Genomic DNA, 15,405 nt, shown 5'->3' with positions numbered 1-15,405 from the left:
GCCTCTATCCTATTGACTTACATTTAGTATCAGTGTCAAAGAGTTTCAGCAATTTGGGCCATTTCCCCATAAAGTAGCTACTATTTTAGGTAATGAAAATCAAGACCTAAAAGGATTCAGTGAGCTCTCTGGGGAAGTAAGATGAGATTTCAAACACCCAATTCTGTGGTTTTAGTCCTTTTCTGTACTTATTTCAACCAGAGTGGATATTTTGGCCAATATATTCTCAGAACATTTTAGAATAACAAATGATAGTCTTGATACGTCTAAGCCACAATAGGCCTTTTCATTATTGCTTAATGGATGGCAACCTTCAAAGTTAAGAACACAAAAATATCTAACTTTATTCCTTTAACAATCTCTTATTGATGTATAAACTATCATTTCAATGCCAAAATATGGGTATTCTTTGTATACAGTGACATTTATCTTGCAGAAAATGATAGGTTTCACAGCTTTTCCCTTTAGCCTGGCTTTTTAGGAAGAGATTTGATAATAATCAAGATCTCCTAAGCAGCCAGTGGTTGTTTACTATTCCTGGTAACTATTTCCCCCTTCTGGTAAGAACAATCCAGGTTCACTTTGGGGAAACCCTCAGTAAATCCCTAAACGCATGCTACTTAAACTATCTTGCTCTCTCCTAGCCATTGTATGGAACCATGGCCCAAGATGGGCCAGCTGGAGGCATTCTTCCTTTGAATCTGAATCTTAAAGTAAAAAGAGGAACAAATATATATTTTTACAAAGTGAATTCATCAAAACTCATTAATTCAGTCCAGTTTCTGAAAAATGTTTTCTCAGACTTTGGTGCTTATTTTTAGAAGACCAGAAAAGATACATCAGGTATAGAGCGGTTTTACTTTCCTCTTGCCAGTGCTTTTACATTGCCTGTCTCAATGTAGGACAGATTAAAGGGGGAAAAGGCTAGCTGGGTGTTGTGCTGCACACCCAGAACCCAGTACTTGAGAAGCTGAGATAGGAGGATCAGGTCTGAGGCTGATCTCAGCAATTTAAGAAGACCCCATTTCAAAGTAAATTTTAAAATAGGCCTGGGGGTGTAGCTCAGGAGATAGAACACTCCTGGGTTCAATCCATAGTATTACAAAAAAAAAAAGAAAGAAAGAAAGAAAGAAAGAAAGAAAGAAAGAAAGAAAGAAAGAAAGAAAGAAAGAAAATAGCTGATCCCAGTCACATGGGCTTCTTTTTACATTGGACATGATGCATAAAGCTGACACAGTTTATCGAAAAGGAAAAATGTTTTTTAAAATCTTAAATTATATGATATATTTGGGATAAAATATCTAGTTTTTCCATGGTTGTGTGTGTAACTTAAACTCAGGGCCTTGCGCATACTAGGCAGGCATTCTACCACTGAGCTACACCACCAGCCCTTTCTAAAATTTTAAGACAGGATCTCAGTGAGTTTCTCAGGCTGGCCTCAAACTTATAATCCTTCTTTACAGCCTCCCAAGTAGCTGGGATCACAGGTATATGGCACTTCCGCGGTTGATTTTTTTTTGGGGGGGCTGGGGAAAGGGGAATCAAATAGCCATTCAAGATATATTTTGTGCTATGCTAACACTTGCTGTCTCACTTGTAACATTTCTAGTAAATTTTCTGGAAATAACATATAGGCACACATACATGAGATTAAAAATATAATAATAATAATAATAATAATAATAATAATAATAATAATAATAATAGCAACAACAACAACAACAACATACTATGTGTTGCCAGGGTGATATCAAAAGAAAAATCCTAAAGACTGCTTGAAATGAAAAGTTGTCAAAATGGAATCACTGTCCTTTAGTATTTGTCTCTTAAGAGGCTTCCTCTTTTGATTTTTCCAACCTCTCTTCACTTATCATCCTCTCTCACCTTTCAGTTTGTTCCAGACTTCAATATTTTTGTTCTAAGTCCCTTCTCAGGAGGAAGCCTCATCCTAGCCCAGGCAGCTAAGACACATCTGACTGCTTGAACCTCTTAAAAAGCTGATGGAAACCCTTTGAAAAGTTACTTCAATCAGCTGAACCACAGAATGAGTTGCTTATTAATTTTCTAACAGAAAGTTACTACTTTTTTTTAAAGGGTCATTTTAGCAGAGAAAACACAAGGCACATTTTGTTAACCAAAAGGTAAATAGCAACTTACTTCCAGAAGTTTAATCTTCCACCATTACGGGCATCATTTAAAATTGTGTCAAAGCCACCTTGAATCACTGAAGCCTGTATAATCACAGATGCAAATCCAGCCACCATGATCCCAACTTGAAACACATCTGTCCAAATAACTGCTTTAAGACCACCCTTTGAGGAGAAAGAGTATTAGGATTAATGCTTTTATCAGACACGATTGAGCATCTATATCCTTCCATACTGTACTGGACCAAAAATATGAGGGTGTGGATTATGGCCCAAAAGTACGCCCAAGGGAGATAGTGAGATTGGTAGAGCCTTTTCAAAAGGGGAGATATTTAAACCAAGCCTTCAATTACAAGTAGGGGCAAAGATGGAAGTCCTCCCAGCAGAGAAAATAGCCTGACAGAAGCATATAGAACCATATGGTGTGTTGAGTGTGGCCAGATATATGTTTTGGAGTTAAGTGGGGTGCTGTGGGGTGATTTTAGAAAATTCAGAGACAAAATGCACAACTCAACATTGTAGATTTTGTCCTAGAAGCAGGGCTGATTGGCATGTACCCAGATGGTCATATCAGTTTGGGGTTATTTTTTTCTTTTTCATGGTGCTAGGGATTGAATCCAGGGACATCCTACCTCTGAGCTACACCCTCAGCCCTCTTATTTTTTATTTTGAGACAGTATCTTGCTAAATTACCACAGTCTGGACTCAAACCTATGATTCTCCTGTCTCAACCCAAAGTACTGGGATTCCAGGCAGTGCCACCACATCCAGCTTCAGTTGTTGAAATATTAAAAATTGCTTTGTAACAGCCACTGCCATAAACTTCCCAAGTATCTCTCTCTGGCTCCTGTGACCTGAATGTAACCAGCTCCCACTTGTAGATCAGGTCTCCATTGAGATCTGGCAACTAAAGGATTAGTATCTAGATTATCAAGGATCACTTAAGATTCCCTTCTCTGCTACGAGCCTGTATCCAGAAAAACACCAGTGTTCTGCTATTATGCCAATTACAAATTTTGTCAATCCTGTCTGTGAGCAATGAGAAGTTATCACAGCTTCTCAGCTGAGGAATTATGTGAGCATGGCCACAATAATCTGACAGCAATACGGACAAATCAGGAGATAAGAATAGGAACCAATGCACTAGTTTAGGTAAAAGACAAATATTGCAGTTATGACCCATATTGTACAAAGGATCAAATTTTACCACAAATCAAATATTTCTTAACCCCTCACACACACACACACACACACACACACACACACACACACACACACACAGAGAGAGAGAGAGAGAAAGAAGAGTTATACTGTGGTCAGTCAGGAGTAGGAGAGTAGATATGAACAACCCAGTCTGCAGCTCACAGCTACTAAAAATTTCAATTTTGCAAAGCAAGTAGGTAGAGTGAAGGGGGGGAAGCGATGCTCTTGACGTACCAGTGTGCAGTAGAATGTGCAGACCACGCCCGTGGCCACCACCGCGCCCCACAGGTCAAATCCTGTGACTGTAGGAGGAAAGAGATTGTGTGTATAATGTGAAATACGCACGACAGAAACACTTCTCAAAAGTTTTCAGGGAGGGAAGCTATCATTGCCATTTATACAGCACCAACTTCTATACCCACTTGCCTAAAACTAGGACCAAGTGTTATAAGAACAAATGGCCTTTAAAACTGTACTGGATGAGTTCAATGCACACGGTTGTGGTTTGTGCTCTCACATCATATGCAAATCCAACATCGGCCCAAATTTTTCTTTTTGGTACTGGGTATGGAACCCAGGGGTATTGTACCTCTGAGCTATACCCCCAGCTCTACTTTTCAGTCTCTTTTTTTTTAAACAGGGTCTCACTGGGTTGGGAAGGGCCTCACTAAGTAGCTGAGGCTGTCTGTGAACCACAATCCTCCAGTCTCCTCCTCCCAAATGCTGGGATTACAAGCGTGCGCCACCACGCCCAGCTCAAATTATTTTTAATAGACTTTTAGTGGGGCATTGTAATCTCACATCATACTGAAGTTCACAATGATGGGAATATACATGCACACAGACCCTTGGTGAGCTTCCCCCAACCCTTGCCTCCCACCTCACTCCAGCTAAATTAAATACACAGAAAAGCATTTACATCATAACTAAGCTCATTTGAAAAACTGCTTGAAATTGTGAAGCAGTTGTTCAGACTATATGGGGTCAAACGATATTTGCTATTCTTCCCACTTAGACATGGTTCAGATAAACACACTACTTTCAAAGTCTTTGAAAGATGTATTACTAATATGTATGCTAACTAAAATGAAACTTAGAGGGAGAGAGGTCTATACAATTTGATAGCATTTATTTGAGAAGTAGTGGGGTGTAAGTTTTAATGGAAGAGTAAATCTAAAACAAACAACACAAAATAGTTATCAATAGAAGAGGAAGGACACAGGGTAGAGAAGACAGGGATATAAGTTAGACTTCTCAAAACATATCTCAATTTCTAAATTTAATTTTAGGACCATGTATATATTTTACATAACAATAAATGAACTAAATTCCACAAAAGCAAAAGCAACAAGAAGTAAATTGAACTTCGCTATATATCAAGGTTGTGACATAACCACACAAGAAGACCTTAAAACAAGCCGGGTGCAGTGGTACACACCTGTAATTACAGGGCTTGAGAGACAGACAGGAGGTTCACAGGTTCAAGGATAGCCTCAGCAGGTAGCAAGACTCTCATCTACCTAGTGAGATCCCATTTCAAAATAAAAATAAAAAAGCCAGGCGTGGTGGCGCATGCTTATAATCCCCATGCTTGGGAGGCTGAGACAGGAGGATTGCACAGGTTCGAAGCCAGCCTCAGCTACTTAGTGAGGCTCTCAGCAACTTAGTGAGACCCTGTTTCCAAATAAAATATAAAATAGGTCTGGGAATATAGCTCAAAGGTAGAAATCCCCTGGGTTCCACCCCCCAGCACCACCAAAAATAAAATAAATAAAATAAAAACAAGATAGGGGTAGAGGTAGAATGCCACCAACTTCATACACATACACACACACACACACACACACACACACACACACACACACACATACTGGTATTGAACTGGGAGGGAATGGTTCTACTTCTGTGCTATATTTACAGTCTCCTTTTTTATATTGAAACAAGTTCTTACTAAGTTACTAAATTGCTGAGGAACTCACTAAGTTGCTGAGAATGGCCTTGAACCTGTGCTCCTCCTTAGTAGGTGGTATTACAGGTGTGTATCATCATACTCAGCAGGCCTTAGTATTTTTAAAAACTCTTCAAATTAATTCAATGCACAGCCAATATTGTGAGATCAGGAGAGAAATTGAAGAGGCTCCTACTGGACAAAGACGAGATGATTTGGGCATCAGTAATAACACTAATCCATAATGTGGTGAAATAACATCAAATATTTAAGTCATAAATTCATGATATTTGTTTAAGTCTAAGTTACCCTAAGAGGAAAGCAGGAAAAAAATTTATTTCATTTGCTTGTTTGTCGGATTGAACTCAGGGCCTTGCACCTACTAAGCATATGCTCTACCATGAAGCTGCATCCCCGTCCTGGCAACTTACTGTTTCTAAAACTGATAAGTAAGGGGAGGGAGGAGCAGACATTTATCCTGCATTTTTTATGCAAACAATTTCTCAACAGAAACAAATGGTCAAAAGAGAAAGTTTCTGTTTAGAGAAGTATACTATCTAATTAATAAAGAAGGAATACTACAATTAGACCATTTTATAAGCCTAGTTGACTTATAAAACTATAAAATAAACATTGCCTGGGAAATATTTCCAAAGACTGAACTGCAGTCTCAAATTCTTCTAGATTGAACTACTACTATTAAGGAGAAATGCAGAAGACTTGGAAAACACTAAATGGCTTGACAGGAATGCAATTGGTAAAATCAAGAACTAGTAAATAAGACAGAACAATTAGCACAGCTTCTCCAACAAATAAACCTAGTAGTTACCTGAAACTAAACTTAAGAAATGTAGCTAAGACCCTTATATGAAAAGCTATGAAACATTATTGAGGGAATTTTTTTATTGGTGCACTGTAGTCATACATCTTACTAGGGTACAAGACAGTAGAGGCATACATGCACACATCACTCCTTTAGCCCTTCCTCAGTTCTCACCCCATTCACTCCTTCCACTCTCCTCACGTTTGGCTTAGTGGTTGACTTTGATATTTTTGTGAATGTATATCATGCACATTAGGGAATTTTTGAAAGAAAATTTGAAAGATATAGGTAAATGGATATCTATCGTGCACTGAAAGAATGCCTGCTTTTGTAATGTCTGCTCAAGTTTTTGCCCATTTTTACTAGGTTATTTGACTTTTTTAATTCGTGATCCACACTCAACAGGGATCCAGCTGCCCAGACAACTCAGCTGGCTCCTTTGTCTGCCCCTGGACCCACCTCTTCGGCAGGGATCCAGAGCAGTGCTCATCAAGACTGAGTCAGCTCAAGATGGATCAAAGACCTGGAAGTTAGACCAGACACTGTGAAGCTGCTAGAGGAAGACATAGATTTAGCACTCTAACATAGAAGCACGGGTAAAATCTTCCTCAACAAGACTCCCAAAGCTCAGGAAACTAAAACAAGAACTAAGAAGTGGGATGGCATCAAACTAAAAAGTTTCTGACATCAAAAGAAACCATAAAGAGTCTAAAGAGAAAGCCTACAGAATAGGAGATCTTTGACAGCTATTCCTCTGATAAAGGACTGATAGCTAGAATATAGAAAGAACTTAAAAAGACATTGCACTAAAAAAAAACCCAATCAAGAAATGAGCAATTGCATTAAATAAACACTTCACACAAAAAAAGAGTTACAAATAGACAACAAATACATGAAAAGATGTTCAACGTCCTTAGCAATCAGGGAGACGCAAATCAAAACTATATTGAGATTCCACCTGACCCCAATCAGAATGGCAATCATTAAGAAGTCAAATAACAATAAATGTTGGTGAGGATGTGCAGAAATAGGAACTCTTCTATGCTGTTGATGGGATTACGAACTAGTTCAATCCCTAGGGAGATCAATATGGCAATTCCTCAGAAGGCTGGGAATGGATCCACCATATGATTTGGCTATATGCTCCTGAATATCTTTCCAAAGGGATAAAATCAGAGGACCACAGTAATATATGCATACCCATGTTCATAGCAGCACAATCCACAATGGCCAAATTATAGAACCATTCTAGGGTCCATCAACAGATAAATGAATTACAAAATTATGGAAAATGCACACAATGGAATTCTACTCAGCAATAAAGAAGAATAAAATTGTGTCATTTGCCAGAAAATGGAAGAACCAGAAGAACATTATGTAAAGTGGGATTAGCCAGTCACAGATAGTGAAGGGTCATACGTTTTCTCTAATATTCACAAGCTAAGAAAGTAATTGGGACACCAGAGGAACTCCAGACAATGGAAGAGAAACCCCAGTAGAGCCAGGGAGGTGGTCTAGGGTAAGGGGAGGGAGAAGACTGAGGTTCAGCAATGGAAATACTACCATCGATTATATGTACATATGCAAATATACCAATGTCAGTCTCAGTACTCTGTATTAGGAAGGAGGGAAATGGGGAGGCATGGGGGGCACCCAGTGTTGTGTGCATGTATGTCACCATCAACAAGATTTACATTGTGATGTAAGACTATAATGCACCAATAAAAGCACATTATAAAAAATTGAAAAATAAAATAGCAATAAAACATGTAGCTTAGCAAATACAAAAAATCATGAGCTAATAAGCTCAACATCAACAGGCATCAGGAAAATATAAATTAAAATCATAATACAATAATTGGGTGTGGTGGCACACACCTATAATCTTTGTAAGGTTCAAGGTCAGCCGTAGCAATTCATGGAGACTCTCGGCAGCCTATCAAGGCCATTTCAGAACCAAAATGGGGCCGGGCGCGGTGGCGCACGCTTGTAATCCCCGCGCTTGGGAGGCGGAGACAGGGGGATCGCGCAGGTTCGAAGCCAGCCGCGCGCGCTGGCTCAGGAGACCCTGTTTCCAAATAAAAATGTAAAAATAGGTCTGGGAGTGTAGCCCAGAGGTAGAAGGGCTTCCAGGAACCCCAGTACCACCAAAAAAAAAAAAAAAAAAACCCAAAATGGGGGAGGGGGGTTGTAGCTCAGAGGTAGAATTTCCATGGGTTAAACCCCCAGCACACACACACAAACACGTGCGTGCGCGCGCACACACACACACATACCACAACACCACGCCACAACTTAATAATGTGAGATACCTACTAGAAAGGCTAAAATTTTAAAAATAAGAAACAAATCCCAAACACTGGCAAGTAGATAGAATGACTGAAATTCTTATATCGTATGGAATGAACATGTAAAATGGCACAAAGATTTGGGAAAGCTATTTGGTTGGCAATTTCTCTTGCATTTTAAACATATATCTATTCTGAACTGGGTCAGAATAGATGCATGTTTAACTTTATATTACTTCAACATAGCTCATTTCCAACAGAAATGAAAACATATCAAAATGCAAAACAAAACATACTAACACCTGTACCAGAATATTCTTGACTGCCTTAATTCATAATACCCTAAAACTGAAAACAATTGCATGTCTATCAGGTTCTTTGTGAAGGTGGAGAGTACCTGGGATTGAACTCAGAGATGCTCTACCAATGAGCTACATCCTTTTTATTTTTTTTACTTTGAGACAGGATCTCGTTGAGTTGAGGCTGGCCTTGAACTTGGAATCCTGATCCTCCTGCCTGGGTCTACAGAGCTACCGGGATTACAGGAGTTTGCTACTGCTCTGGCCTTAACTTACTTCTAGAGAGTGGTTTGGCCCAGATATAAATAGAATCCTTCATTTCTTCACAGATTAAAAGTCAGTACTCTATTCCCAGAACTGCACTTTAAAACCCTAACATCATTAATTACACTTAACACCAATAGGTAACATATGAAGTTTATAGCTTAGTTGTTGACATACAAAGTAACCCATTCCTGGTGTTGGTGATATTGATACAGAACATTCACAGTTCAAGAGCATGTTATATAATGCAACTCTTTTTTTTTATGATGATACTGTTGTACTTTGTAAATTTAGGTGATAACTATCAGGGCTATCATAAATTCAAGAAAATAAAATGTGGAGTTGGTAGGCATTCTCTGTTATATTAACTCCAGGAACTGCACCACATGCCTAGCTATCACAGAGTCCTTGTTCATTTTACAAGGAAGTTTTAGAAATAAGCTCACTTCTAGCTGATAAGAATTCAAAGGACAAGGGGTTCTCCCCAAGACATGACAAGCATTGACCTTTGCCTCAATAAACTATCCTAGCCACACTGCTTTTATCTGCCCAAATCTAGACAGTATAATTTGTTGATCAATACCATCTTCATACAGTTATTTATATGGCATGGTCAAATGTCCTTGTCAAATGTCCTCTTATTAGTTAAAAATTGGACATGCTATGCACGCCTCTAATCCCAGCACTGGGGAGGCTGCAACAGGAAGATTGTAGGTTTGAGGCCAGACTCAGAAACTTGACAAGACCCTCAGTAACCTAATGAGATCTTGTTTCAAATAAAAAATAAAAAGGGCTAAGGGATAGCTCAGAGGTAGAATGCCCATAGGTTCAATCCCCAGTGCTAAATAAATAATAAATAAATCACAGGGCTCCTTTTCTCTTCTATTGTGGACCATATTAGAATGCCTATACACTGTTGGTGGGATCTCAAATTAATACAGTTGCTATGGAGATCAGTACAGAGATTCATCAGCAATCTGAGAGTGGAACTACCATATGACCCATTTTTTGGTATCTTTCCAAAGGAATCAAAGTCAAAATATTCTAGTGATACAAGCATATCTGTTTTTATATCAGCACAACTCACAATAGCCAAATTATGGAATCAGCTTAGGTGTCTGTTAACAAAGGAATGGATAAAGAAACTGGTATAGTCACACAATGGAACTTTACTCATCATAAAGAAAAGCAATGCCAAGCATAGTGGTGCACACTTGTAATCCTAGACCCGGGAGGCTGAAAGAGGAGGATCACAGGTTCAAGGACAGCCTCAGCAAGTAGGGAGATTCTCATCAACCTAGCAAGACCTTGTTTCCAAGTAAAAATAAAATAGGGCTAGATTTGTGGCTTGGAGGTAGGATGCCCCTGGGTTCAATCCCCAGTGCCACCAAGTAAAAAAAGATAAAAGAAAACCAAAATGATGCTATTTGTAGAAAAATGGATGGAACTAAAGGAAAGTATGCTCCGTGGGACCAGTCAATCTCAGGAAGTGAAGGGCTGTGTGCTGTCTCTCATACATGAAAGTCAGGCAGAAATCGGGAAACAAAAGCAACTTTAGATAAATGAGGAGAGATTCCAATAAGATAGGAGAAAGGGATTAAGGGAGGGAGAAAAGAGGGGTGAAGATTTAATGAAGGAAACAGTTCAAAATAATTCTATGTCTGTATACAAAGTTATCAACATTAATCCCAATATGTATGGGGAGAAGGAGGGACTGGGTTGGGATCCAGAGGGACACACACCAGGGGCTTCGTGCATGTATGTTTCTGTCACTACAAACCTTGTTATTTATAATTGCAATGCACCAATAAAAGTATATTAAAAAAAAAGAAGTGGAGGGAAGAAAGGCTAATCTCTTTGCCAGATTTTATAATGAGCTCGAGTAGAACTCAAAATCCTCTTGAAACTGGACTCTATATGATGGACACAAAGCAGGGAGTGCAGTCATCCACACTTTAGACCACAGGAGCCATTGTTCTGAAAGAATGGAGAAATGGCTGGTCAATACGTTCCAGAGTAGCACCAGTCAGTGAGGTCCACCGTCTACCAATCTAAAGACTTTTTAGGGCTCTCCATCCAGACCCAAAGAAGCGAATATGGACACTAAACCCACCGCACTCCTCCCAGAAAGCTTATATGGGATACCCGAAGCAACCCGCCATCTCTCCATCTCTCAAAAGAGAAAAGGCTTACTGAAAACAGATCCCAAACTGTGAGCGACACGAAGGGCCACCGTAAAATATACCTTGATTCAAAGCCAGAGCAGGAGCATAAATGACAATTCCAGTGTACAGAATCTAGGAGGGGAAAGAAAGTCACATGAATTCTATGAATTACACGATTACTGAATTATATATGGATTATGAGGTAAAATGTTATAAATATTATTAATTAATATATTATGAACATGACTATTATAATATATAAATATTATTTATAAAATAAAATTAATTCTCAATTAAAACAAGTAGTTTCAGTATATTTAATAAAATCTGCTTGTGAATTGACAAACGTTAAGTAAGGTGGGTTCTTTTGTGTTTGCAGTGTGCTCATAGGTTACAAAAATCTTTTATGACCAACTTTTTGTAAAAATATGGATTTTTTAATGTAGTGATCATTCAAATGGTCAGATGGTTACAGATTCATGAACTCAGACTTGAAATCAGCTAGGCATGGTGGTGTGTGCCTGTAATTTCAGTACTTGGGAAGCTGAGAGAAGAGGATCACAGGTTCAAGGCCAGGCTCAGCAACTTAGCAAGAACCTGTTCCAAAATAAAAAATAAAATGGACTGGGATGTAGCTTGGAGAAAAACATCCCTGGGCTCAATCCCCCGTACCAAAAGATTGAAATCAAATTTCCAAGGTTTAAAGCAATTAAAAACAAAGAATATAAATTTAAAAGAGGATGACCTCTTAATCATGTCTTCAGACTACTGCTAATTACCACATAACTTTGTCAAAAGTACTTTTTGAAAACTTTTTTTAAAAATTGCATATCAATTAATGAGCCAACAGGGTAAATCTGCACTAAAAAAATTCTGAATGTCAACTAAAACTACAATTCTTTTATATTATTTCTTGTTTTTCATTCATACATTTAAGAAATATTTATTGATCTTGGATATAGTAGCAAAATAAGTACAATTTTTACCCCAAGATATCATTTTTATTGAATTTAATCTTACAAATATATCACACAGATTAATTCTGAGATTATGCCATAAAGATACGATAAAACATTTACTATCTGGATTGTAATTATCTATCTGTATTGTAATTAACTATCTGGATTTGATTACACTGCTTGGTTAGGGAAGTGGAAAGTAAATCCCTTGAATGAGAAGTGATAGAGCTCCTTCTTTTTGGCAAAAGTGAACTAGTTTTCCACAGTCATTATTCTTTCCAACTTAAAGAATTTGAAATAAGACAGGCTGCCTTCCTAATAAGTATCCCCACTTCTTATTTCTACTGCATATAAATTTATAGAGGGATTAAACAGTTTGACAAATGCAAGCTGCCAGCCTCAGCTCTGTGTCAACATCCCTACCAGACCCCAAAGGGAACCTTCCTTCTACACTGCAAGTGTTAACAACAGATAAGGTTTAAGTTAGCTAGGTGTGATGGCGGACGCTTGTAATACCAGCTTTTGGGAGGCTGAGACAGGAGGATCGTGGCTCATGGACAGCCTCAGCTACTCAGTGAGGCCCTCTGCAATGTAGTGAGACCCAGTTTCAAAATAAAGAATAAAAAATAGGGCAGGGGGTGTAGCTCGAAGTTAGAATGGGTTCCAACCGAAGACTTGCCAAAAAAAAAAAAAAGAAAAGAAAATTTTTAAGTTACATAATTCACAAAGATATAAAATGAAATCAAGCAACCTACAAAGGCCCTCTGTCTTGTTGGAGTAAGTAAGTAGCTTTGGATTGAAGAAATGCAATTGTGATTAGGGATGAGAATGGAAACCGCTTCCTCAGCTTCCGTCACCAAACCCAGGTCTAAAGTGCTTCATTGCCAAGAGAAAGACGGCTGTAAATATTGTCACCTTGGTCATGAAAATCTCCCAGCAGCCGGATGCAGAGTAGAAAGTATTTTAGGTCACCGATCACTTGGCAAAACCTCGATTTCCAGTGATGTCAATCAGTAAATCTGTTCTTGAATTACCAGATTGAGTGGTGTCTTTAAAAACTCTTCCAGAGCTCATGATCCTGTCATATTACACTCTGGCTCTTTCAATTGAGTCTTTTAGCTTGACGTTTTTAAGAGCATTGATTCATTTTTAAAGAATGCGTTCAGTTCAAACAAGTAAACTTGTTTCTTCACTTCTTCTGGTCAAGTTTTCCATATTATTATTTCTCAACACGCTAAAAATATACTGTGAAGCATACAATTTGTCTTCCTTTTGATAGTATTCCTACCGTCAGCAGCCACAGCTCAAATAGCTTTGTCATCTAGGAATCCCTTAGTGTCACCTTGGTTGAGGCAAGGAGGAAGAGAACACATTTCCCTAAAGCAAGCTATCTGCTCCTTGACTGACACAATGTTCAAATTCACTTCACTCATTCTGTTTTTCCCGGAAGGAAAGCATTAGCTAAAACGCTGTTCAATTATATTAAGGTCTAATGTTGTGAAGTGACAAAGGTTTTTTCCTTTTTATTTCTTCATACTATCAATATCTCTTTTTATGTTTTATATGTTTTCCAAGTAAGGTTCACTTAGGTTCCATGGATAAAAATATGTTGGATAAGATAAAATAAATTAATGGAGAGCTACTTACTGTTTGAACAATGAAGAGGACTGTTCCACAAAGACGTACATATCTGTTAAATCGGAGTTCCAAATACTATTACCAACCAAAAGAGAAAAAAATGATTATTATATGAATCCTCTGGACACCTTTTTTAAATCAGTAGCTTAGAAGGGGCCCTATAGAGGAGTAATTAAGGTGACCTATCTGAGGGAATGGGAGAGGGGAAGGTGGAAACTTTTTAAAGCACATGACGTGCTTAAACAAATATATCAAAGTCAATCACTAAATCAAGCATGGGAACGAGAGAGGGGGAGGGAATGGGATGGGGATTGGATGAAGGCTAATTGGGTGATATGTGCTTATATATCCTCACAAGTCTTGTATTCCATTGAGATGTTGCACCAATAAAAATATATTTAAAAAATAAATCAGCAGCTTAAGAAAAAAACATAAAACTTGAAGCAATCTCATAACTGATCTGTATTCTGTATTTTTAGTTTACTAACATTTTTATTGACATACAATACAATCACCTCTTCTGTTTTAGAGTATCATTCAGTGGCTTTTGACATGCATATATATTTGCATAATCTCCATCAGGATACAAAATGGTTTCATCACCTCAGAAAATTCCCTCGTGCTGCCCCTTTATGGTCAAACTCCCCCAGCCCTGAACTATATCAATTATTGACGTGTTCTTCATCCTTAATTTAGCCTAAAGATATTGGAAACATTTTCACATAAATAGAATTATGCATACATATATATATATATATATATATATATATTTTTTTTTTTTTTTTTTTTTGGTGGTGGTACTGGGGGTGGAACCCAGAGGCTTTCTACCTCCAGGCTACACTCCCAGACCTATTTTTTATATTTTATTTGGAAACAGGGTCTTACCGAGTTGCTGAGAACATCACTAAGTAGCTGAGGCTGGCTTCGAACCTGTGTGACCCTCCTGTCTCAGCCTCCCAAGCATGGGGATTACAAGTGTGCACCATCACGCCCGGCAAATAGAATTATATATACATATATAGATGTATAAACTAACATAATATATATAAATATATGTATTAGAATAATCAATCTATTGTTTTCTCCTTTCTCTTAGCATCCACTCTTTGATTTTCCTTTGATTCACTTGGAAAATCAACTCTATTGCAATCAATTGTGATGGAACCAGCGAACAAGGCTCCCCTCCTTTTCTGGACAAGAGGAAGTCACAAGACCCCAGTATAGCCAATCAGTTGCTCTTCCCAATGGAAGGCAAGATACAAAGACAGAAAGAGATTGGAGCAGACTGGTCCTGACAGTAGAGAGAGCAAAAGAAGCTCTCCTGGTTCTGACCTTTCCCACGTTTCTTATTCTATTCTATGAACTACACTCATGCCACAAATAAATAAATAAATAAATAAATAAATAAATAAATACATATATATATATATATATATATATATATATATATTTTTTTTTTTTTTTAAGAAAGGCAGACTGCCACATGCAGCGCCTCATTTGGATGTGTCTGGAGTCTTGGAAGCTTGACCACCCTACATTCTACCACAAATGGACCTTAAGACCTTGTTTGGAGGTTCTAGCAGGGAAGCACAGCTGCTCATATGCATTTGACTGAAGACCAGTTATTTTCGGGGAAGGCCGTCCTCTTCAACCGAGCACACAGCTTCGGGA

At 38.2% G+C, this 15,405-nt stretch overlaps 1 protein-coding gene across 1 annotated transcript in view; it reads right to left on the bottom strand.

Annotated features, from left to right (window-relative positions):
• SLC5A8 (solute carrier family 5 member 8) overlaps positions 1-15,405 on the bottom strand; it is a gene marked incomplete at both ends in the record, with an annotated part of 55,660 nt that overhangs the window by 34,564 nt on the left and 5,691 nt on the right. The window contains 4 exons of the mRNA XM_080704812.1: positions 2,158-2,312; positions 3,585-3,652; positions 11,218-11,269; positions 13,744-13,809. Coding sequence (XP_080560938.1) covers positions 2,158-2,312; positions 3,585-3,652; positions 11,218-11,269; positions 13,744-13,809 — 341 coding nt within the window. The remainder of the gene's footprint in view (positions 1-2,157; positions 2,313-3,584; positions 3,653-11,217; positions 11,270-13,743; positions 13,810-15,405) is intronic.

Source organism: Muscardinus avellanarius, assembly GCF_963383645.1.
Source record: "Muscardinus avellanarius genome assembly, chromosome: 11".
In the NCBI taxonomy this organism is placed as follows: domain Eukaryota; kingdom Metazoa; phylum Chordata; class Mammalia; order Rodentia; family Gliridae; genus Muscardinus; species Muscardinus avellanarius.
Note: the sequence above shows the minus strand (reverse complement) of the source record. Positions and strands in the feature narration are given on the sequence as shown.